This window comes from Equus quagga, chromosome 14 (assembly GCF_021613505.1).
Source record: "Equus quagga isolate Etosha38 chromosome 14, UCLA_HA_Equagga_1.0, whole genome shotgun sequence".
In the NCBI taxonomy this organism is placed as follows: Eukaryota; Metazoa; Chordata; class Mammalia; order Perissodactyla; family Equidae; genus Equus; species Equus quagga.
Genome location: NC_060280.1, coordinates 10,186,822 through 10,212,862, shown reverse-complemented (window position 1 = coordinate 10,212,862; position 26,041 = coordinate 10,186,822). Strand labels below are relative to the sequence as shown.

The 26,041-nt window shown below is 43.1% G+C and overlaps 1 protein-coding gene and 1 pseudogene across 1 annotated transcript in view; both read left to right on the top strand.

Moving 5' to 3' along the window:
• PRMT3 (protein arginine methyltransferase 3) overlaps positions 1-2,251 on the top strand; it is a 126,023-nt gene extending 123,772 nt beyond the window's left edge. The window contains exon 16 of the mRNA XM_046686236.1: positions 1,315-2,251. Within this exon, the coding sequence (XP_046542192.1) occupies positions 1,315-1,424 (110 nt within the window). The 3' untranslated portion in view covers positions 1,425-2,251. The remainder of the gene's footprint in view (positions 1-1,314) is intronic.
• A 15,211-nt stretch (positions 2,252-17,462) lies between these two features.
• Positions 17,463-18,414, top strand: LOC124252067 (vomeronasal type-1 receptor 2-like; annotated as a pseudogene).
• The last annotated feature ends 7,627 nt before the right edge of the window (positions 18,415-26,041 follow it).

Here is a 26,041-nt window from a genome sequence, read left to right as displayed (position 1 = left end):
ACGTCTTTCTTTTCCAGCCTCTGTCCTTCGTTGCAGTTACGTATTGAATGTATCAGTGCTGGAATCTTTATACTCTGAAATAAATATAACTATTAGATGGTTTTGTTAAGTTTTACTGTGCTATTTCACTACCATATGGAAAACATTCAGATTCATTGTCCCTTAATGTGAGGGGTTTGCAGGTTTTTAAAAATATGATACTGATTTAGCAGTGGGGCGGCTCTATATGGAGTCCTCAGTCATTTTACATGGAGTCGTCTTGTGTCCGTCCGCCTGCGGAGCTGTACCTGCGGCTGTTTGGTGTGGTCTTACTCTTGGTTAAGCAAGGAATGGTGACCAGTTACATCTTATCAATATCTTTTGTTATTTTTAAGTGGCTCTTGGTATAGAAATGCAAAAAACTTAAATAAGTATTTGTAATCACAGAAGCACATAGATGTAATTCTATTGTGGAGTTATAAAAAAATTTTAAACATAACTTGTAAAAATTACAAAAATTTGTCAAAAATCGTTTAAAAATGTAAAATAAAATTTGGAGCATACAGGATAAGTTTTTAGGGAATCAGTCTTTGCCTTTAAACAAATATGTAATAATTTTTGGGTTCACCGTTTTACCTGTGTAAGTTCCGTTTTCCATTTACAGTGTTAGTACCTTAAAGGCCAAGAGCCTCGTCATGTGCCTCCATAAAATATAAATTTACGTTTTCCCAACTGTAATTTTCAGTTCCCCAAAGTGCCATTTCCTGAAGGCTCTCTACCTGTTTTCTTTCCCTTAAATGCCATTCCACGTACGCTCCTTAGGTTAACCGTGCCTTCGGTCCTCAGATCATTCATTCATTCTTGTGAGGCACTGCCTTCTGCTGCCTTCCACCCTCCCCAGTCCTCACCTCCAGCACACCCAGATGCAGCCTGTTGGCTAATTGTTGGCCTAGCTCCTCCTCTCACCCTCCACCATGAGCTCTTTGGGGCAGGAGCGTGTCTTGGTGTCCTGAGAGCCCAGGACTCTCTCCATAGGCCCCATATTCAGGAGTCCAGTGACACTGCTCTCCCAACCCTGCATGACCGCTGGAGTTTTCTCTCTCTTTCACAAGGAATTCACACCTGCAGTGTGTAAATTAGATCTGCTTTGTTCAAAGATTCAACATAAGATTGCCTTAGAAAATTAAATCTCTTAATTTAAAGAATAATTAAAAAGTTTAAAAAAGTTAGCGAAACGTCTCACAAAAACAAAAGAAGGACTAGGTATACAGTGTTACTTATCTGCTAGACCGTATTCCGTGAATTCTTAAACACATTTTTGCCTTTCTTCTATAGGTGAAGCCTTGAAAGGAAAAATCACAGTCCACAAGAATAAGAAAGACCCACGTTCTCTCATTGTGACCCTCACGTTGAATGATTCAACGCAGACTTACAGTCTCCAGTGAAGAGGCCACGAAAGCACACTCTGCCATGTGTATTGTGGGAGTGGGATGGGTCGGAGGTGCAGAGAGGGGTTTATGTGAGCACACGGAGGATGGGTCCTTTCCTAATGAGCCTCCTCAGTTTGGAGAAGTGTGGGAGGAATGAAATGTCATTCAGCTCAGGAGGAGGACCCATGGGTCCTAGTGGGCCACCTGGATAATCACATTCCTGGAAGTCTGGTCAGCGAGATTAAACCAAATGTAACCCCTCCATTGAGTTTAGCTATATTGAAAATCATTTAAATTGGCCTCGATTTGGAACAGAGACAGTCTTTGATTTTTAATAAGTTTTTAAAACTGGTAATTGATCAGTTATTTGGATGATGCTTCATTATATCCGTCTTATTGCAGATTTCCTCCCTGAGGGGGAGGAGTTCTTAATTGTATTATTTGCTAGAATATCAGGAAGTAATAGATGAAAGAGCAAGTGTAAGGGACTAAAATGTGGAAGAGAGCATCCCACAAATCGTCTTTGAAGACAGCTTAGTGGATGATTCTGGAGTGCCAGCTTTCATTTTGGAGCTTCTTCCCTCTTTGCAAATGTTCTTTAGCCATAGAGTTTTCTAGTATTGCCCAGGAAGTCTAATTTTAATACATTTAGCCTAGGTTTCATCAAAGTTTTTAAAGATTGGGATAAATATGTACTTATTTACTAATATAATACCTTTTTCAAACTAGATTTATGTGCCAAGTTAAACATGTAACTGTTAATATATCATTCTATACAATTGTATCAGTTATTTCAGTCTGAAACAGACTAGAAAAACATTCAATAAAATGTATACAACAAACAGCCTTATAAAATGGTATTTCAGCATATTAAAGCCTTTTATAAAAGCAGAAGCATTTAAAACAAGTCTTAAGAGAGGGATGATTTTTAAGAAACAGGGATTTTAGGGTTCGGCAAGTTGCATGTTTCTTTTCAGTTCAACAGCTGGTTCTTTTTCACAGCACAACCTACTCAGGGCAGCACGGCACAGTGCTGAGAAGCAAGAGCTCTGCGGTCAGTGCCTAGGGCCAAGCCTTGGGCCCAGCTCTTCTTTGCTGTGTGATCTTGGTTGCACCCCTTAATCCCTTGCTCCCTCCATGAATTTGCCAATTCACGAGTTAACGCATTTCAGCTACTTAAATCAGTGCCTGGCACAGAGAAGACACTCACCAAGTGCTAGGGGACAGTATTGTCATCGTCATACAGTCAGGACCCTTCCAAAGGGTGTACGGCATCTACTTAGATCAGATTGAGAGCCAGCCTCATACCACCCTGGTACAGGAATGGGTGGGAAGATGACAGCAGGTGTTAATATTTAATATAGCAAAACAATGTCAAAAAGAAATTGTCTTTTGGTCTATGTTGGAGAACTGGACTTCTAGCAGAGGGAAAATTAGCCCCTTCAAATAATGGTATTTCAGTCCATAGTCTCTAAGCATGATTTCTGTTTTCCCTGGGTTAAAACAGCCAGCTTGTTTTCACCGTGTGTTTGAATTCAGACCCTTACAGGAAATGTGTGGTGCTGCTAGTACAGCTCAAAGTACCTTAAGTTTTGTCTGGAAAGGCTTCATGCACTAATCTGAGTAGGGTAGGTGATAAGACAAAAATGAGGGAGCCCATGAGAAGATTTAATGGATTTTTAAAGTAAGCAAAAACCATCTCATTTTTTGTTTTGTTTTTATTTTTTCTAAGTGCATAGCAAATATTTTCTACTATTTTTAAAAGTATTTCTCAAAAATGATTTCTCTTCAGAACTCTTGTTTGGTTTTCATGGGATTTTCACCCAGAGGCTCTTGATTTTCTTCTGGTTGTAACCAGCCCAGCCATAGTTAGTGGATCTCTGTTCTTTTCAATTAGCCTTCCCAGGCTGGAACATTCTAATTTGTGTACCTAAACATTTTATAAGAATATGAGAGTCTGAATATTAGCTTTTCACTTGGAATTCCAGATGTTAAACTGCTGTTAAAAAATAAATACTTGCTAGCCCTTGACAATGATGAATACAGTGTCCTTTCGTGCTGTGGCAGATGGGCATTTATGGATAGCAAATTACTCTGTCGCAAGGATTTTATTTTATCTCCATTGGGAAAATACATTTTTCTATTTTCCTTTGTGAAAACTAACATTATTATGTTGTAATTGTGTGGTTATTCCGAGTATAATAGTCATGCCTTTTCTATAGAGTAGTATTTTCTGAACAGAGCGTTTTGGAAGGAATGTTCCAAGAAAACAGAACTTGATGGCGTACAGCATTACACAAAAGGGTCCAGTAAGTAGCCCCGACTGCTAGGAACACACTTTAAATAAATCAAGGAGCTGTCATTTAACTCTGAAGTAATCCCTGTTTGGTGGGTGGGGGGGGATAATTCTGTCCCACGGTTATTTGCTTTCTTACCACCTAATCTTGAGTAACCAATGTGGTCCACCTGTGCGTTCTGCCGCTCTCACTTAAAATGGAATATTGAAAAGGTGTGAAGTTACTGATTTGGGACCAGTCCACACTAGTCTCACCAATCATGCCATCAAGTGGGGCAAGTGTGGTAACAGTACTGCTAAGAGCATTCAACAGGAGAAATGAAAACAGGATGATCCGCCGCTTAGCTCCTGCTGGCCGTGCCAGAAATGATCATTTAAGCTGCTGGGCTGTGGCATATACCCAAAACATCCACGGATTCAGATTCCTTTGTGTAGCAGAATATCTCGAAAGTATAGATCAAGTGTGCAGGACTGTGATGAATCTGGGATGAAAGGCAAGGTTGGGGAGGTCGCTGAGGTCAAGCATTGTCTGCTGTGGGGCTGGCAAACTACAGCCCGAGGCCAGATCCACCCCACTGCCCGTTTTGGTAAATGCAGTTTCATTGGGGCAGAGATACTGATATTGCAGGTAGAATATTTCCTCATACAACTCATGAATGGCCACGGCAGAGGAGATCCATGCAATAGAACACAGGTTACAAGGACTGCTTTGTTTTTCTTGATTGGCACCTGAGCTAACATAACATCTGTTGCCAATCTTCTTTTTTTGTTGCTGTTCTCTCCAAAGCCCCCCAGTTCATAGTTGTGTATTCTAGTTGTGAGTGCCTCTGGTTGTGCTAGGACTGTGTTTCTTTAAGCGTGGAACTAAGCAACTGGGGGAGGTACTCCATTTGTGAAGACTTAGAGGATTGACCAAGACTTACGCTAATTTTTTTTTAAATACAGTATTTACATACTTGAGACTGGTGTCTGCATTCTAACATTTAGTGCCCTGTGTAAAGGGAATCAGTAAACTGAAACTTTGTAGTTGATTATCAACTTTATTTAGAAAGTTGGGTTTTTTAAAAAAAATTTTTGAGGAAGATTAGCCCTGAGCTAACATCTGCCGCCAATCCTCCTCTTTTTGCTGAGGAAGACTGGCCCTGAGCTAACATCCATGCCCATCTTCCTCTACTTTATACGTGGGACGCCTACCACAGCATGGCTTGACAAGCGGTGCCGTGTCCACACCCGGGATCTGAACCCGTGCGAACCCAGGGCCACCAAAGCGGAACATGCGCACTGAACCGCTGCGCCACCAGGCCTGCCCCTGTTTAGAAAGTTTTAATAAGACCAGAGAAATGTGCAAACAGAACTTTTTAAAGTTAGAGACAGTTGAACCCCACCCACAAGCTGCAAACTGACGCAGTTAATGAAGGACTTGCAAGCCTGTAAGGAAGGATTTGCATGAACTTCATTAACCTGAGTTTTTAAGAGGGCTCTGGACCCAAAACAAACTCCAACAGCAGGAGAGGCAGTTGGGGAAACTGCTTAGTATCAGCACCTTTCGTCATGCCTTGAGGCTCCTCAGCGCCTGCCTTGCCTGGTTCTCACCTGGAGTGTTGCTGTGGTACGGATGCGCTCTGTACCGTGGGCAGCTACGGAAAGTCCCTGCTCAGCTGTCAAATCAGGCCGTGTCACCTTGGAGGCTCATGTATTTTTAATGATTTTGTGTCCGTTTTCTTGCTATAAAGTTAAGGTAAACTTTTCCAAGCAGAATGATGAACAAGCAAAGTACTTTTAAAGTGTCTTAGTAGTTCACTTGTCATTTCCAATAAAGTTTTGGGAGGGGAAAATAAGCAGGAGTTTGCATATATTGCCTCAACATCTTGGCTAGCAGTGAGCATTCATAAAGCTGTGGAGTGTAGCTAAATAGATACAAAAATGGCCCATCACTGAGTTAGTTGTAATTATTTAAGATGAAGATAATCACCATTGGTCTAACCAGTGAAGGAGGCGGAAATTAAGTAAATTATATTCACTTCATGGAATATTATGCTCTCAATAAAAATAATATCAAGTCCTCATGGCCACTTGGAAAAGCTCTTATGATAAAAAAGCGAGATAACTTGTGATCCACTTATTATAAGATAAAGCCTACATGTGCTAAAATATTGAAGAGGAAACAAAAAATAATTTGTTAGGGTGATTGGATTATGAGTGGCTTTTTTCTTTAATAGGTACACTTTCTGTAATGTTATAGAACTTCAATAAGTTTTTTAAATATGTCCTTAAAAATAAATTGGAGTAGCTGAAGTACTTTTGCAGAGTGCTAATACCAGAAGCGAGCCCACCTCCCTCTCCATCTACTCAGGTGGAATGTGGAAGCCCAAGGACTGCACACTTCTGGCAGGACCCTACCCTCCCTCTCTGCCAACACTCCCAGCCTTGAGACTACTGCCTTGTGACCATGACGACTAATTTCAATACGCCCTTTATTCCAACTCATGTCAGTCACAAGAAGCCCACGCCTCCGAATTCATTCTGCCTCCCTCATCCCTAATCTCTCTGCAGTTCTGTGTATCCCCCCATTTCTATCCAAATCCTGGATCTCCTGAGGCCTCTGCTTCCCCAGCGGACCCCATAAATGGTGACCGTCCTCTCCCTCACCACTCATCCCCTGAGACTTGGATGTGAGGTAGGTGACTTCCTCGTTTGGTTGCCTGTTATAGACCATTCTCCCCAAAATCCTGGCTTCCCCCTCGCCATCTTTCATCTTTTCTCATCAAGATATAACACCAACCAGTTTACCTTGTCACTCTCATCTCCCCACCTGCAGATCACTCTACCTCGTTCCTTGAAAACTTTACCTCCGAACTCCGCCACACTGCTCCTGCTCAGTCAATGAGTGCAGTATTTCATGTGGTGACCCTTCCATGCCCTGACCCTTGGGCTCATTGACCTCATCCACTGATCTTGCCCTCTGCTTACCTCAGCCACTCACTCCTGTGGTCTTCCTCTAGAACTGGCCATAACCCAGAACTCAAGCTCCTGCTTAAATCTCAATATTAACTATCATACTACCTACCTATCTTGTCAGCTCACTGCCTTCAGTGTCCCACTTCCAGCAATCCTTCAACTCCACCAAGACCAAATCCATTGATTCGTCACATTCCACTGTCCCTCACCTCTTCGTGTTTACACTTCCTTCCTTACCTGGCTTGAAATCCATAGTCCAGCATTGTAAACATTTGCTTTCACTTTTCTGATCTCTCGGCTAAATCTCACGCCTGAGTCAAATCCAAGTTCGTGACTGCACATGTCCCGCTCCACGGGGCTGGAGGAGGACGCTCAGCCGTGCTGACTGGGCTCGTCTTAAATGCATGACCCCTATCTCAAGTGTCCAGATCCTCATTTCCCTTGTCCTTTTATGTCCCACTCTCCTCACTGACTATTTTATTCTTCTCTCTAACCTCTAGGACCTCCTCCCTCGTTCTTGCAGATGAAGTCCTTGTTTCCTATTTCACCAAGAAGCAGAGCCATCTGAGGAGAACTTCCACAGGTTTCCATGCCGCACCCCCAACCGACCTTTATCTGTGACCCTGTGTCACCTTCCCTCCCAGTGCACTCCCACCACTTGTGGCCAAAGCCAGCCTCACCCTGCGTGCCACATCGCACTCCCTCAGTCGCTCAAAGATCGTGCTTCAGCACGAGCCCTGGGTCATCGCGTTTCCCCTGCTGCTCCCCAGTAACCTACAAATAGGCTACGATTTCTCCTAGGTTAAAAAATTTTTCAGCTCCGCTTCTCCCTCCTGCTGTTGCCATGTTTCGGGTTTTCCCTTCACACTGAGACCAAAGAGTTGCCTATGTTCACTGTCTCTGTTTTCTCTCTTCTCATTGTTTTTTGTAAACAACTGTGTTGAGGTATAATTGATACACAACAAAATGCACACATTTTAAGTGTAGAGTGTGATCAGTTTTGGCAGATGTATGCCTATAGTCATCACTCCTGTTGATATTTAGAACAGTCCCTTCACACTAAAAAGTTTTCTTGTGTCACTCTGCAACTAACATTTATCCCGACTCCCCCACCCCAGGCAAACACTAAGCTGGTTTCTATCAATATAAATGTGTTTTCCCTGTCTTAGAACTTCAGATAAATGGACTCATGTATCATGTGCTCTTTCATTTCTGGCTCCGTTCAGCACACTGTTTTTTGAGATTCATCCATGAGGTGTGTCCGTAGTCCATTCCCTTGTATTACTGAATATTGTTCCATTTTACACTAACGTCATTTGTCTATCCATTCACCTGATGGTGAACATCTGGATTGTTTCCACGGTGAGGCGGTTATGAATGAAGCTGCTGTGAACTTTGTGTACAAATCCTCCTTGAGCCCACTCTCACAAGGACTTTGCCTCTACCACTCCATTGAAACCACTCTTATCAAGGTCACCAGTGAACGACACGCTAATTCCAGTGACCAATTCTCAACCCTCATTCTACTTGACTTACCAGCAGTATTCAATGCTGGTGATCACCCTCCTAGAAACATTTGGCTTGGCTTTCCCCACTCTCCTCCTTCAGTTGCCTTTATTGGCTTTTCCTCACCTCTATACCTTTTACATGTGGGCACCTTAGTCCTAGGATCTCTTTTCTGGCCATCCACCCTCTCTCGGTGATTTCAACCTGTCTTATGGTTTTAAATTCCTAGATACTGATGACTCCTTAGTATGTATCTCCAGCCGTCTATCTTCCACTGCAGTCTATATCCAACTGCCTACATGACGTCTCTACTTAGATGTCTCATGGGCATCTCAAACTTAACATCTTCAAAACTGATTTTCTGATCTTCCCCAAGCCCTATTCCTGGTATCTTCCTCCATTTCACTTAATGGAACCTCATCTTTCGGTAGCCCAGGCCAGAAACCTTAAGGTCACCCTTGATCCCTTCCTGTCACTCCACATCCAAGTTGACCAGCACGTCATATAGGATCTACCTTCAAAATATATCCAGAAGCAAAATAGTTCTCACTGCTTCCACTACCGCCACCCTGATCCAAACCACCATCGATCATTGGTTCTCAAAATGTGGTCAACAGACCGCTGGTGACTCCAAAAGGATCTTGCAGGAAGGCCAGGAGTTCAAAACTATTTTGCAATAGTACTAAGACATCATTTTCTTTTTTCACTGTATTGACATCTACGTTGATGATGCAAAAGCAATTGTGGGTAAAATTGCTGGTCCCTTAGCACAAATCAAGGCACCAAACTATACTAGTCATTGCTATATTCTTCACTACCACATATTCTCTTTAAAATATCCTTGATGAAGCTGTAAAGAAATATTAATTTCATTATATGTCTTTTTAATATTCTGTATGATGCTAACAAAGCACTTTTACTGCATGCTGGAATATAGTAATTGCCTCCGGGAAGAGCACTTGTGTGATTGAGTTGTGAGCTGAACTAGCCACTTCTTTCATGGAGCATCACTTTTACTTGAAAGAACAGCTGATAAACTATGGCAGACATTGTCCTGCAAAAGAAAAACGTGAGCTTATCACTTCAAATAAAACAACTGATAGAATTTGTCGCTAATGATAAAATTCAAGTCTTCAAGCTAAAATTGGAATTTTGGAAAACATGTATCCACCACCGTGAGCTTGAGGGCTTCCCGGTTCTGAAAGACTTTGAGATTAGTGGTGGAGGAAGGAAAAATATCTTTTTCCTCTCCCCTTTTAAGTTCTCGACTGGGACTCCTATAGCAAAAGACTGATTAACAAGAGAAAAGCGTACAAATTAATATAAGTTTTATGTGACACAGGAGCCTTCATGAGAAAATAAATGAAGACGTGAAGAAACAGTTAAACCTGAGAGTCTTTATGCTACATTTCATGAAGAGTGAACAGTCGTGGGAAGATGCCATAGGACAAGGGTGAGCAGAGTGTGTGAACTGGGGGAACTTAGCAAGGATGCTGGGGTCAGCTTCCTCTCTGGGTCCCTTCATCTTCGGCGGTCTCCTTGCCTCCCAGTACAGGGAGGCAGTTCTCACTTGAGGGTTTTGTGACCTGCTTCAGGGGAAGGTCAGAAAGTCCTTCCTGGAGGTGGGAGAAATCATAAGACGACGTCAAACATAAGTTTGTTCCATGGTCGGTGTTGAACACCATGGGTTCACCTGTTTACTGCGAAGCCACAAGACAGAAGCAGAGCTAATAAAATGGAAAATAAGAAAGGCCTTCCTTCATGTGCCATTTCTCTAGTTCCTTGAGCTTGAAATATTCAGTATTCCAAGGTGCCATATTTTGGGGACCTGTCCTGAACCTGGCCAGTGGTAGTAATAACAACTGTGGTTTGTGATAGTGTATAAGGAAACGTGTCAGCATTTGGAAGATCTGCATAACTCGGTGAACTAATATTCTCCCCATCCCCCCAAATGCATAATGTTACAAATATTCATTCCAAGGGCAAGATAAACCACTGGACTTTAATGGAACAACATAAAAGTTTATTGATAAAGTTTTAGATTCCACCTTGCAGCCAACCTTTAAGAAGCTACTACTTGTCAAGTTTGACTTTAGCGTTGAAGAAAATTATCATGTGAGGCCATATTTTCTTCATTTCTCTCAACCAGAACAACATCTGGGAACAGAGTGAATGCAGAAGCAGCTATGAGAATCCAGCTGTGTTCTAGAAACCAGATAATAAAGTGATTTGTAAAATGTTAAACACCACCACTCTCCTCACTAAATATCTTTTGTTTCGAAAAACATAGTTATTTTCTCAAAAAATATTTATTTCTATTAACACGTGTGGGCTTATTATTATTCAGTGAACAAACAAATATTATAAATGTTTCTCAATTTTAATTTCTAATATGGTAAGTAGCAATAGACGTAACCCACATAAATATATCTCTTTGGGGTCCTTAACAATTTTTAATAGTTTAAAGGGGTCTTGAAACCAAAAGAGACTGAGAACCACTGACCTAGATTATCATAAGACCCTCCTAACTGGTCTTTCTGCTTCCCCCACGCCAGCCTTCCCCATCTATTCTCAGTGCGTCACAGAAAGGCGTCCTCTTAAGATGTGTCAGCTTGTTATTCCTTTACTCAGACATCCCCCGAGCTGCTCATGTCTCTCAGAATAAAAGCTAAAGTCCTTTACATTCATCTACAAAGCCCTACGTGACCTCCACCCCCTTTTCTTCCTCCTCTGAGACGGTGTCCTCTGCTCTCCCACTGATGCATCTCCAGCCGGGCCGGCTTCCTCTGCCGCACGCTTCACAGGCACCTTTCTGTCTGAGGCTGGTCCTTCTGTCTCAAAAGCTCTTCTCCCATATGGTGACCTAACTCATTCCCTCCTCTCCTTCAGGTCTGGGCTCAAAAGTCATTTCTCAACACGATTTCTCTGAGAGGCCAATTTAATGATGTAAAACCCACCCTCGTACCCCGAATCCTCTTTCCTCCCTTATTTTCCTCAGCACTCGTTGCCATCGGATACACTCCATACTTTACCAATTCGTCTCTTTATTTTCTCTCTCCCTCCACTAGAATGGAAGCTCCAGAAAGACGGGGATTTTTATCCCTGTTACTGACTGCTGTATTGTGCACTGGCACATAGTCTGCGCTCGGTCAGTATCTGTTGCATGAAATAATGAATGCAGCATCTGATCTACACTGGGGGCTTGCTATAATTAGACAAAGGTAAATACTACGGCACTTTTTCATCCTTAATGACTTTTTATTATCTATGAACTACTTTATTTTGCTTTTCTGAAGTAGGAAACCTCTTGCATATCATTAGTCCATGTTTAAACGTTTCTTTTTTTCTCAACCACTGTGATGTTTTCAAATTTCAGAGCATGAGACCATCAGATGGTCCTGTTCCCACAGGAAAATCTTGGATTTGCATATGGATGGGTCACTTAATCAACATATACACATTTAAATAGTTTTTAATTGAATTGCATGTTGATCTTTTTTCAAAAAGTAGATAATCTGGTCTATTTTAGAAATGGCAAAGCTAATTCTGCTGTTCTGGTATGTGTGTGAAAACTGCTTGCACAGAATGATATAGTTTAAGCTTCTTTAAAAAGATCAAATAAATTATTTCTAAAATATTTTAATGTTTTCTTTATTTATGAATTAATAGGTAAGGAAACGAGGACAAAATTATGAGTGACTCCAAAAATCTCTTCAACACACAGCTACATAAACTAGTAATATTGATAATTAGAATATTTTAGCTAATGAGAAATCTTGATCAGATAGCTTTTTAAAATCTTATATAGTTTTATAATAATAGTGACAGCATGGATTTTTTTCCAGTGGCATTTTATCCCCATTTCTATCCTAAAGGTTTTTGAAAGAACAAAACCGTTTGTGTGGTTTAAAGAGTGCCTTGAGATATTTTCCGAAAGCAAACAGCACATCTTCCCCTCTTTGGAACCGAGCTGAGACCACGTGAATGTGCGTAGCGCCCGGGTCTGTCCTTCATTAGCCGGCGGGTCTCCAAGGACCCTCCCGCGGGCAACCGGAGGCTCACCCGCTTCCGCCCTCGCCCGCCCTTGCACACTGCTCTATGCTGTTTGGTTTGGTGAGACAACTCCGGTGATGGGAGGGGGGAGGGCGGTGGCTATCTTCTCCTCAAATAGACAAAAGGAGAGCTGAGGGAATTCAAAATTATGCTCTCTGTTTCCTGCCGCTTTATGTGACCAAGATTTGGTGACAATCCTGAATATGCTGAGCCGGGAAGATCACAGTAGGCGCTTACTCTCAAAATCGCAGCCATGGCTGGGCAGGTGGCGTCCCACAGGAGTCCGCTGAGCCTTCATGATGCGGACCGACAGGAGACACCAGCAGGGATGGGACCCCGCGGGTGCGGAAAAGCCGAGGAGAGAGTTGGAGCTCTAAAGTGTCTCCTCTGAAGTGAGAACTTGAAACACAGTCTAGTGCGGATGGAATAAGCAATAAAAGTATACATATAAAATGCTTAAAGTAACCAGTTAAGGAAATAAAATGAGTACTAGATACTGGGGAGGTTAGGGTAGCAGAAGTAAGTGAAATCCTCTTCTATCGTAGAGAACAGTAAGATCAGATAATGTCTACAATGGATGCATCAAGAAATAGAGATGTAAATATGATTTAGGGACATAAATGTGACCACAAGAAAAATTTAAAACAGAAATTGTTCAACAATTTAAAAGAGGTTGGTTCTGTAGAGGAGGAACGGGTTTGAAGAGGACTGCGGCCAGGGCATCTTGTTTTCTTATGATGATGATCTCCAAGTACATATATATTGCCTAGGTAATAAAAATAAAGTACTTTAAAGGTATACTTGTTTTTCTTTTGTGAGGAAGATTGGCCCTGAGCTAACATCTGTTGCCAATCTTCCTCTTTTTTTTGTTTTTCTCCCGAAGCCCCAGCGCATAGTCATATATGCTAGTTGTAGGTCCTAGTTCTTCTATGTGGGACGCCGCCTCAGCGTGGCCTGATGAGCGGTGTAGAGGTCTGTGCCTGAGTTCTGAACTGATGAACCCCAGGCCACTGAAGTGGAGTGTGCAAACTTAACCACTCAGCCACAGGGCCGGCCCCAATAAAACATTTTAAATTGAGCCAACACTAGTGCCGTTTGACCCTTCTGATAACGGAGTTGGGGCTGGTTAGAGAGGAAAGGCAGCGTTCAGGTTGTCCACCTCGGGGGTCTGATCGGGTTTGTCAGCTTTTGCTGTTGGCCTTGTTCGGGTATGAATGATGGGCAAGAGGATTAGGGTGGCTTGTGGTGGGCCTGGTGTCTTGGCCTTGCTGTCAAGATTTGCATGCAAGACAGGGAAAAGCCATGATAGCAAAGAGCATTGCCGAGGCGATTTCACAACTGAGTGATCTGCACATCCTTCAGAAGGCCTAGAGAAACGGTCCTCACCTGGGCGAGTTACCTGGAGAGGATTATAGACACAAAATAGCTCGGGGAGCAGGGGGCCCCTTTCTCTGCCTCAACTCTGTATCAAGTCACCCTTCAGAAAGAAAAATCTGGGTTTTGTGCTTGCTGCTTATGCTGGAGTTGGAAGAAAAATCTCTCTCTTCATAGCTAGTTAGTCCGGAAGTCTCCTTATTCTCTTCCCCTGGTGGCTTTAACCACTTGTTCCCAAATGCAGGTTTGCATGTCCTGGGGAGTTTTATTCACAAAGTGCGGGTCCCTGGGCACCGTCCCAGAGATTCCCATGCTGTGGGTCTTGAGTAGTGTTCAGGGATCTGTAGTGATTCTGACGTGCAGTCAGGTGTGGGAACCACCGCTTAAGCCAGGCTGGTTTATGTAACCCTCACAACGATCTTAAGAAACAGAAGACCAAAGTCTTAAAAAGTGGGAGACCAAAACACTGAATCGTTTCCCCCAAATCATAGCTACAGTGAAGTCAGTATTTTAAGCGTATGTGTCTGCAGTGGTGTGCTGGTAAACGTTTAACATCCAGTCCTCCAAAAACAGCCCTCCTCCCTCCAGAGAGCCCTGACTGGAGCCTTTGCCCGTTGTGGTGCTGTAAGTACTCTCACCGTGACTGATTTCAAGCGACCAACGTTAACATCACTGAAGACGGAGTTGGGAAGAGATGCCGATGCCCAGGAGCACACAAATAAATATTCCCACCATGCAGACGCAATGACGCAAATAGACACAAGCAAACTGAAGAGCACAGATCACAGTAAAGTGTAGTAAAATAATTAGCAAGTAGCAAGTCTTGAGTATCCATTACCTTTGTAATATAATTTATTTAATTGTGAGTTTATTTAATTTAATTTTTAATAATGACTGAGTTTAACAACTGACTTTCAAAATACCTGAAAATTTAACAATTGGCTCTCACGAGCTGATGCGAGCCAGCTCCAGCAGGCCCTTGAGTCTGAGTCAAAAGCCTGCTATACTAGTGTTTAACAACCTGTGGTCTGTGGAATGTAAGCTCTTTAAAATCTTTTCTGCAACAGGATTTTAAAGGGTTGAATATGTCTGGGAAATGCTGCATGGTTTACTTGCTTCTTTAAAATTTACCGTTTAGCTTGGTGCATTATAGGCCCTAACAAGAGCTGAGCTAGACACCTGTTCACCTCAACCCAAAGTTGCCCTTCCTTAGAGTGCACTTTGGGACGCGCTGTGCGGGGCAAAATCCCAGCAAGGTGATTAAGCCCCACTCCAGAGCCAGACCGCCTAAGTTTGAATCCCGGCTCTGCCATTTACTGGTTGTGGGTCTTAGGGCAAACATAACCTTCCTGCATCAGTTTCTTCAGCTATAAAATAGGAATAATAATAATGCCTATTTCATACGGTTGTTGCAAGGATTAAATGAGTTAACATATAAGTAAAAAGCATCTAAAAGCGCTCTGTGAGTGTGAGCTATTCTTCCCATTGTTGTTATTCCCACACCGCTCGGCCTCCAGCCCCGTCAGTCCCGTCAGTCCCATCTCCCCGGCCCTCAGGTTTCCCATCGAGCAATATGGAGGAAGGCCAAGGAGTGGGAGGAAGGTCTCAACATTCCTTCCTGAGTTTACAGCATTTCTAGCCACACCAGAAGATTTAGGATTTGCCGTTTTCTTCCCAATACCTGCCCACTGCTACTGTGATTTCAGATGTGCATCCATTTGAATAAAAATACTCTTAACTGGAAACCATTCTGATATCCCACGGCATTGATTAGAGAGGACTTTTCTCTTGCCATCAAAAGGATAATGGTGATTTTGCAGTAGGCTTCTTCCTTCTGAGTCAGCATCGTCAGAAGCAGGACTTGTCACCCTTCACAGAAGACTGGCTCCAGGTTCTGACCTTCCGTAGCTCTCTCAGATCCACGGCTCTTTCCCAGCCGAGTGAAGGGCACGGACCCCTCCAGTGCTCTGCCTTCTTGCCAGCTTAGCTAACCGCAGCCTGCCTCAGCGAAGGGGATGATGCTGAGGTGACATCACACGGAATTCCGCAAGAGTTGGGTTAGAGAAGCTAGCTGTGCCTTCATCCTAGTTTTGTGAAAACTTGATTTTATTTGAGAAAGAGTGAGTTTAGGTAAAGGGCATGAAGAAGACATTCAAAATAATATAGAAAAGGCCAACAAACAAAAATATTTTTAACCTCACTAATAATCAAAGAAATGTAATAAAATGAAGACGTCATGTTTCTTCTATCAGGGCAAAAAGAATTTTTTTAATTGATAAAACCTAGTAGATCAGCTCTCTGGGAGGCAATTTATATTTAGGCATGGAAATCAGCTTCTCAAATGTGAGCGGGCGTGCACCTGAATGCTGTGGGGGCCCTGTTCAACCACCGACTGTGGGCCTTACCCGCAAGTCTCTGATTCAGCAGGGCTGGGGTGGGACCCGAGAATCTGCATTTCTGTCAACTTCCCCAGTGATGCCGATGCTGCTGACCTGGGGGCCACACTTTGAGAACCACAGCTCTAAAGGAGCACCCATACCACCTCTTGCCAACAAATGGAACTAAACGTGAGCAACTTCGAGCAAATGTTCTCCAGGTTGCTCACCACAAAAATCAATTTCCAAAGGCTTTTGGTTGAAATGTTTTTACACCAGGTCGAATGTTAACATGTTCAACCTTTCTGTTTATTGAAAAAAAGAGAAAGAAACAAAAAACACCGCTGTAATCGCAGAATCGCCCTGTAGTTCGCGCTGGGCAAACACATGTCGAAGCTCCGTAACCAACTCTAATGGAATCCTCGAAGGGAGGAGAGGACGCCCGGCCTCCGAGGACCGTGTCAGCGCAGAGCCAGACGAGGGACGTGCTTGGTGCGGAGTGGGTTGGTTTGAGATGATCCTGTAATTTATGGCATAGGAATTCTGTTCCTTGGAGGTTGGGAAAAGGGGAACCTGCCAACTATCAACTGCTAATATATTTTAATACTTTAAAAAACCATCTTTAAGATTACACAAGTAACACATGAATATATTGCCTTCTTAACAAACAGGATAGAGAAGGCCTCCTCGACACTGATTCTTCTCTTCCTTCCCCAGAATTAGTTTACGTTGTTGATGGGGCGTTAATCCTTCCAGACCCTCTGCTATGTGGTTTCTGTGGGAACAATTATTGTTTCTTGTGAGGGAATCATACCCTGTACTGTTCCACAACTCACTTTTTTCCCACTCGTTGCTATGTCCTGTGGATTTTTCCATGTCAGTACATAACTCCACTGCACTCTTAATTTTTCGTGTATTATTGCATAACATAGAATTAATGAGGTTTGTTTATAGACAGACGCTTAAGCTGCTTCCTCTGCTCCCAGCTTTGTTGTTATTTTGTTTTGCTTTGTTGTTGTTCTTGTTTCAAATATGACAATGTATAAGTATATTTGGATTATTTAAATTACACAAGACGTGAGAGAATACGGCACAATGGTAAACACCAATGTCATTGCAACGATGCTATGGTTCAAACCCTGACTCTACTGACATTTAGTTGAGTCCCTTAACCTCTGCAGCTAAATTCTCCTTGTCTATAAAAGGAGAATAACCTTAGGTCCTGACTCCCTGAGTCAGTTGTAAATATTAAATATGTTAAAAATACAGCATTAATAACAGTGACTTTGTAAGTGCTATATAAGTACATCAGACTTGAAAAATCTCTTAACAAAAGAAAAATATGTATTAGAAATAAATTCTCAGGGGACAGTGATGATAAGTGGAGATTTTTGCATTTAATTTTCCCTGAAAACAGTAGCCCACAACTGGTGTCTCCATGCAGAATCCTCTGTTTGCAAACGTGAATATTGAGCCCCGTAAAATAAGTGAATGGCCTCCATGAATCTGAAAATTGGAACAATCTTCCTGGTCTGGATTATTATTATTAGAATCCTGGGAAATTTCTCACAGTTGTGTCGTTATATCTCCCTTTACTCCAATGGAGGTAGGTCAAGATCCACAGATTTGATTTTCAGGCACTTGACTGTAGCCAACTCCTTGGTCATTCCCTTCATTCCCTTGAGAGGAATCCCAGAGACAATGGCAGCTTTGGGTTGAAACATTTTCTCAATGATTTTGGATGCAAAGTTGTTTTCTATGTTCACAGTGTGGCCGGGGGTGTGTCCTTTGGTACCACGTGTCTTTTGAGTGTCTTTCAGTCCATCACTATCAGTCCCAGGAACTCCAGGTGGGCAGAACTTAAAGGAAAAGCCCTAAGGTCCATGGGTCCCTCCAATATTCTCTGCTGGATCCTGAACATGCTAGTAAATATCACAGTGCCTATGCATGTGACTGAAAAATGGAGTAACAAAAACACCACAACAACTATAGATTTTAAATACTGCTCAGCTACACTTTGTGACGAAGGCACAGACTTACTAAATGTGGCATTCATATCCACCCACAATGTATTGTCTGGAGCTCATGACCTGGGCCAGTGTCTCCATGGTCTTCCTTCTGTTCAGGCACAAGCAGAGAGTCCAACACATTCACAGAATAATATCTCCCCTGGATTCTCCCCTGAGACCAGAGCTATCAAACCATCCTTGTCCTGGTGAGCACCGTTGTATCTTTTTATACCCTCTCCTCCATCCTTTACATTTATTCTTCTCTTTCTGATAAGAGTACTAGGTGGCTGGTGAATACTTTTGCCTTAATCAATGCATGTTTCCCAACTGCCAGCCCCTTTACTCTCTTGAGTTGTAACCCTTGTGTATCCACAAACTTCTCTGCACGCACTGGAAGAAATACCCAATTACCTCAACCTATCAGAAAAATATGAATTGTCTGTTTTTCACCGTGTTCAGTCACTGATCTACTCATCCCCAACAGAATCTCACACACAATGACAAGCCAGTCTCCTTGCAAATCGAGTTGTGAAAAAAGGCAGAGAATCTGCTCTAGTAACACGTTTTGTTGTTTAGTGATGACCAACCATGCTGGAGTGAAGGTTCTTGCATGAGCTTCCCGTAGGCAGGTGCGGGTGCTTCTCTAAGGACTTCTTGAGAAAGGGAACCGCTGGGTCCCAGCATCTGAATGTTCTGCATTCTAACAGCTACTGCCAAATTGTTCCCCTGCTCCCGCCGACAGGGTCACTGTTCCCTATACAGGTGCCAGTAATGGGTAATACCAAATATTTACGTGTGACCATTCTAGTGGGTGGGACAACAGTGTTTCACTCATGTTTTAATCTTCATTTCCTTCATTACTGGTAAATTTGAGCATGTTTTCTTATTTCTATTGTCCATTTAATTTTCTATGCTGTGAATTGCTTAGTCATGATCTGCTCATCTTTCCTTTGAGTTAACTTTTTCTTGTTGATTTGAGGAGTCCCTTGTGTAGTCCAAACATGCAGCTTTTGTCTCTGTGTTTTTTGCAACTACTTTCCCCAAGGTGTTTTTATTTTAACTTTATTTGTGGTATCATTTAGGATGAAGACATTTTTAGTTTGGAAACAGTCAGATTCATCAAGCTTTTCCTTGTAAGAGTTTTGCTTCTGTATCTTCTTTAAGAAGGCCTTTATCTCCATCTTCAACTGTTTGGGACCCAGTTATGTTTTGGACCCACTTACTCTATTTAATATCAATAAGGTGCAGAAGCAGAAGTGATTCCAGATGCTGGAGTCTAATCCTTTCACTTTACAGATGAGGAAACAGAGGCACAAACAGGGAGTGTGCTGTGTAATGTGATGTGTGATGCTAACACATCATCCCCCCACCGTTGCTGAGTGACAGAGGCAGGCCTGGAGCCCACGTTTTCAGATTCCAAGGAAGACGACTCTGAATCTTTCTGCTGTATCCACCATGACTGTTAACAAGCTAGTACAGAGAGGCCTCTGATTGGGAGAAAGGTCAATTACAGTTGGCACTGGGCGCCGGAAATTCAAAGGCCTTGGGGGAGATGCTTGCCCCTGCCCAGAGCCCGGCTGTCGTGCACTCCCTCATGAGGAGGCACCGTGGCCCCACTGTGAACAAACTGTATGACCTTGAGGACGTGGGAAGGAAGCATGTCCCCCCTCTACCCTCTCTTGTCACCTGGTTCCTTCAGCAGGCAGCTCGTGTCCCCAGGTCTCACTCAGCCCTCATGAAAACAGCTCCTCCAGCCTGTCTGTCCTCTATAGGACCAGGCTGGGACCAAGAGATGAGCAGAGACCCTACTCTCCTCCCCAACCCTGTCTTTCCCCCTCAACTCCAGCCACTTTCTAGGATTGGGAAATCCAACATCTGTTTATCACACAGACATCTGAATCCCATTTTAGACTTTAGCTGAGACCTCCAGTGTATTCCCAAGATAAACGGCCCCGTGAATTTTACTGCTGCTGATGTCCGCGCTCAGAAAGAATCATTTTCAGAGGGCCTGAGACGTAACCTGGCAATTTTCATTTACCCTTCAGGTGAGTTAGCTCAGCTGTTTGCCCCAAAGTCTTCCCTGCACCCGTCCTCCAGGCAAGGCTGGGAGCTCCTTTTGATGTGCAGACGGAACTCTGTGTGGGATCTGACTCTGTCTGTCTATGCTGCAACCATTTGTAGTGCTGACATTCCCATCAGACTGACCAAATCCTGAAAACAGACTGTCCTGCTTGCTTTAAATCCCCAGGTTGCAGCCAGGCACTTCTAGGCGCTCAGAAAATGTTTGTCAAGGGCACGAATGAGGCCGTGAGACTTGGAGATCTTCCGGGCAGTGGAACCATCAATCGAAGATGGGTTCAGGCACAGCCCGGCTCGGTGAGGCAGGGTCACACAGAGGTCTCTATGTGCATGCTTGTGGGTCGTTTGTCCTTCCTCCAAGTTGGACACTTCATGACAACAAAGACTCCTTCTTGTTTACTGCTGTACCCCCATACCTAGAAGAGAGCTTGGAACATGTAGGCCCCCCTACCAATATTTACTAATAAACAAACTGCAGGTATATTTCCATCTGTCTTCTCCCTGGAGACACTAACTGGCTTGATTTTCTGGGTGTTTTTTTCCTCCTGGGGAGGAGGAGAGCATGGAGCTAATCTCTCCCCCCGCCCCCCACACCATGGTGTCCTCCTGATGTATTTTTGCAGATGTAAGCTTGAGCCGCAATGTCAGGCGAGCCAGAAGTGCCCCCCAGAGAGCCAGGGTGAGCAGTCATCCAGAGTCACATGCTGCGGACGGGCTGTGGGCAGGTGAGAATTTGGCCACTGAACCGAAACTGTAGGGCAGAAGGTAGAGGATGTTATGATTCATCTTTCTTTCCATTCATTGCGTTTATAGGAAGGGGGCCATGTGCCCGGAGAATTAGGAAGATAATGTAAAAATCACGACAAATCCTGCAGTCATGAGGCAACCACTGTTAACGTCACGATGACCATCTTTGCAGGAATTTCTCTGTGCGTGTGCACACCCACGTGTGTGCAATTGTTAGGTTACGTTCAGCCACAAAGGACAGACAACTAAAATACCAATGATGTAAGCACAAGAGCAGCCCATTGCTCCCTCACATGGAAGTCTGGGGGGGTGGTTCAGGACTGGCTATGTTCTCTGTGGTGTCAGTCACCCAGGCTCCTTCCATCTTGTCACTATATTGTATATGGCTTCCAAGGCGTGATCCAAAGGACAGCATCTGTCCTAAAAAAACAGAGAGAGCAAGGAACAGAAAAGAGAGAGAGAGAGAGAGGCCAAAGGAATCATAATATTTCTGCTTATATCCCATTGGCCTTCACTAAGTTACTTAGTCATACCCAGCTGCAAAGGACATTGGGAAATGTAGTCCTTGTTCTGGCAGCCATGTTCCCAGCTGAAAATCCTATCACCATGAAAGATGGGAGAAACAGATCTCCAGCGGTATCTGGCAGTCTCTGTCATAGTGTTTGGGCAATATTACAGAACAGGATCACGGAGACAGTACGACATAGATTAAATGCTCTGGAGATCACTATGGGCTGAAATCTGACAGCCACTCACTCTTCAGTTCCCTTGTCTGTAAACTGGGGATTATAAAGAACAAACCTGTTCTGCAGGACTGTCGTGAGGATGGAATGAGCTAGTGTGTGTCAAAGGCTTAGCGTGGTCCTGACAGTCAGCGCTCTGTAAAGTGAGCTATTAATTTTCAGCTCTTTGTTTTTTTAACCCTCACCAATATAGCTTTGATAAGGTTCTGTGTTATCATCTGTAAATCTACTTCTATTATCCTTTTTAATGGCGGCATAGGATTCCATTACCTGGAGAGAACATAATTTACTTAACTAGTCCTCCATGGATCACCACCTTAGGCTGTTCTTAATTTTTTGCCATTATCAACTATCCTTGCATCAGCATCATTTTGTACTTGCATGATTACTCCTTAGGGTAAACTCTTAGGTCAAACTTATGCATATTTTACATGTAATGACACATCGCCAAACATGGGTATTATTAACAGCTAGCTTCTGGGGACACTGGAGCATTCCGCTATAACCAAGTTTTTGAGCACTTACTGTATGCTGACCCTTTGCTAGCTGCTACAGAGAGGCCAGAGATAAATACGACATGCCCTGCAACTGGGGAGGAGGTAACCAATCAAGGTTTGTGAGTACGAAATTCAGGATGCTGTGAGTGCTGGTGACCCGGGGTTTGGGCTATGGTGGCAGTCTGAGAAGGTCTCCCTTCAGAAGTGCTGTTTCACCTGGAACCTGAGCCCCAAACATGTGTGGGTGCTGTGGGAAGGGGGGGGTTGGAGAAGGACAGCATGTTCTAGGGGAGAAGGAATGTGTGTTGAAAAGAATGTGTGTTGGTAGGTATAATGTAGTGGCTAAGAGTATACATTCTGGAGCCAGAGTGTCCCAGCTCCTGGCTCTGCACTTATTACCTGAGAACGACTTCTTTGTGCTTCCGTTTCCTCAGCTTTACAATGAGGATGATGGTAATAGTAGGGTTATTATGAAGATTGAATAAGTTGATGCACCGAAGTACCCAGAAGAGCTCCCGGCAGATAGAAACCCGCGGGGTCAGCTTGTATTAATGCCTCCATCTTCCTGCCTTTGCTTAAGTCTTAACCCCAGACTGAGAGTTCAGTGGTCAGCCTCAAAGCCCCCTATCCATTTTCCCTGGGGGTTTCCTCTTTCTTTCACTCGAACAGTATTGGTGCACACCTCCTAGCGAGATGGTGTGAGCAAGATAGTCCCGGATACAGGCTTCAAGGTCTGGTGGTGCGAGGTACTTTAAATTAAAAATCCCACACAAACAGAAGCCCTTTTAGCTACAGACTAGCCTGTCAGGGGCACGTCCAGCAAGGACCTGGGGAGGAGGAGGCTCAGCCGAGGGAAGGGGTTGAGGGGCAGACCAGGCAGAGGGAGCAGCCTATGAAAGCCCCTGAGGACGGAATGTCTAGCACATCAGAGGAGATGAAAGAAGGCAGTGAGAGTGATGGGAGAAGCGAGGGAGGGTAGCCCCGCCAAGGTCTGCATTCTTGCCAACCAAAAGATACCTCCCTTCCAGTCAGCAGTTCCTCAAAACTTTCCTTGCACTTGGCTCCCAAAAAATCCTGAGGCTCAGCAGGAAAGTCCTCCACACCAGCACCCTTTCAGGAAAGAAACAGCATTTATTGAACACCTATTATGGGCCAAGGAATGCCCTGAGCCTTTTACCCATCTTATCTCATTTACTGCCCAACCATCTGTGAGACCAGTGGTATTACCTTCTTTTGAATAAATAAGACAATAGAGGCTCAGAGAGTATAAGTAACTTACCCAATGTCTCACAGCTATCAAATAGAAGAGTCAGGTCTCAGCGCAAAGTCCTCATCATTTACCCCACATTGCTCAGACCATGGGGCAGCCCCAGCCTCTTCACGGGGGCTTGTCAGAGTCTCAGGAAGCCACTTCACTGTGCAGTGCGATACAGTTTCAGGCAGCGGTGAGCTGAAAATTACAGAAACCTCTCTGCCACCGAGAGTGGAATTCATTAAGCTGTGGGGAGCTCTTAATATCTTCAGCATCTCAAGGCAGCTCTATGCTCCAAGAATAAGGGAAAGAAATAATATGCATCCCTAAAAAGGTGAATGAAAGCCTTTGCTAACTAACTACTGCAGGCTTCAATTACCTTGGTCCCAAGTTACATCATTGCTAGTGAAATGATTAACAAAATAATGGTAATGGTACTGATGGTAAATTAAATGGAAATAAAAGGAGCTCAGTGTACTGCTCAATTTCCCACTTGGGGACCACTCCTAAGCTGTGTTCTTCAGCTTCCCACTGGGAATTTACACATGTAAATAAATATGCCCTATTGAAACTGCAAACTTAGACCTCTATACATAGCTAACACTGAAATTTAAGCTTGGGATTGCTTTTCTCCCATCCCAGGAGTGTACCCAAGGCTAATGTCAGCAAAGATGGATTTCCCTCCCCACCCCCCGCTAAATGTTCCAATGAATTATGTTAATAGAGACAAACACCTCATAGGACTGACCTCTGCCGCAGGATCTGACATCCTCCTGCCCTAGCCAAACCAAGTGGAAAATTGGATTTAAAGAAAAAGAATCAGGACTTCATTGTAAGCCAGATACTTGGTGGTGTCTGGGTTCTTACTGCCACAAATCAACACAACCCCAGCAGGAGAGATTACCAACAGATGTGACAAGGAGTGGGCATGACAGTTGGGGTCCAGTTCATGTCATCAGCAGGTTCCTATCTTGTCAGAAGCCCTTTATTAGGGTTTCAGCTGTAATCATTAGTTTTTCTAATAGAATACCCTACAGGAAGAGCGAGAGCCCTGGGTTGAAAATCCAGCTCTGCCTCCATTAACTGTGTGATTTTGGACATGTTACTTAGAAAGCTTTCTGAGCACCAATTTTCTCATCTTTAAAATAAGGATAATACCAGTATCTATTCACAACATGGCTTTGAGAATCAGACAGAGAATGCATGTTGCCCAGTGCCTGACCCAGACTAATCATTCAAGAAATGGGATCTGTTCTTAGCCTTATTAGTCTCAAATTAAAAGTTGATTCCATCTCAAGATGAATATAAATTGGGTTTCAGATCTGATTTTTTAACGTGACTTGAGACCATCTTTGGTCTTGAAGTTATATTGATTTCAAGTTGTACAAAATTAAGCTGTTTTTAAAAAAACTACATATCTGACACTTTACCAATGTTATTTGGAGCAAATCCTATCTTCACTGTGTCTTAGCTTCCTTGTTGGTTTAAGTTAAATAGTTGGAGCTAAAACTATAAGACTCTTAGAAGAAAACATAGGAGTAAATTTTCATGACCTTGGATTAGGCAATGATTTATTAGAAATGACAAAAAATGTACAAGTGATAAAAGAGAAGATTTACAAGTTGGACTATATCAGAATTTAAAACTTTGTGCTTCAAAGGACATCATGAAGAAAGTGAAAAGACACCCCACAGAATGGTAGAAAATATTTTCAAATCATATATATCAGATAAGAGACTTGAATCCAGAATATATAAAGAGCACTTACAACTCAACAACAAAAAGACAACCCAATTTTAAAAATAGGCAAAAGATTTGAGTAGACATTTATTCAAAGAAGATATAAATATGGCCAATAAGCACATGAAAAGATGCTTAATATCATTAGCCATCAAGGAAATGCAAATCAAAACCATAATGTGATAGCACTTTATACACACCAGAATGTCTATAATAATAAAGACAGAAAATAACAAGTGTTTATGAAGATGTGGAGAAATTGAAACTCTCATACATTGCCAGTGTAAATGGAATGGTGCAGCCACTTTTGGAAAAGAGTCTGGCAGTTCCTCAAAGGATAAACATACAGTTACCTGATGACCCAGCAGTTCCACTCCTGATACCCAAGAGAAAGGAAAACACACATCTCCATAAACACTCGTACGTGAATATTCACAGCAGCATCATTCATAATAGCCAAAGAGTGGAAACAACCCAAATGTCCACTGACTGATGACGAACCTTGAAAACATTAAGCTAAGTGAAAGAAACCAGTCACAAGAGACCACATACTGTAAGATTCCATTATTATCAAGTGTTCAGAATAGGCAAACCCATAGAGACAGAATGCAGATCAGTAGTTGCTGAAGGCTGGCTGGGAGGAGGAGGGTTGGGGAAAAATGGGAAATGACTGCTCGTGGGTACCGTTTTCTGGGGGAGGGTGTGATGAAAATGATTTTGAATGAGATTATGGTGATGGCTAGCCAACTCTGTAAATATATTAAAGACCATTGAATTGTACCTTTAGAAAATTAAATGGTCTGGACAAGATGATTTATTTGGATCCTGACAAATTTAACATTTTATGGAATAGAAGCACATCTCGACATGGATCTGGGCTGCATAGGGAGAGAATGACCCTCTTCATGTGAGTGCACAGTGAAGGGAGAGGAGTCGGTAACAGCCTGCGACAAAACCCGACCACTCGAGCCCAAATTAGCTCGTTCACGGGTTAGCTGCCACA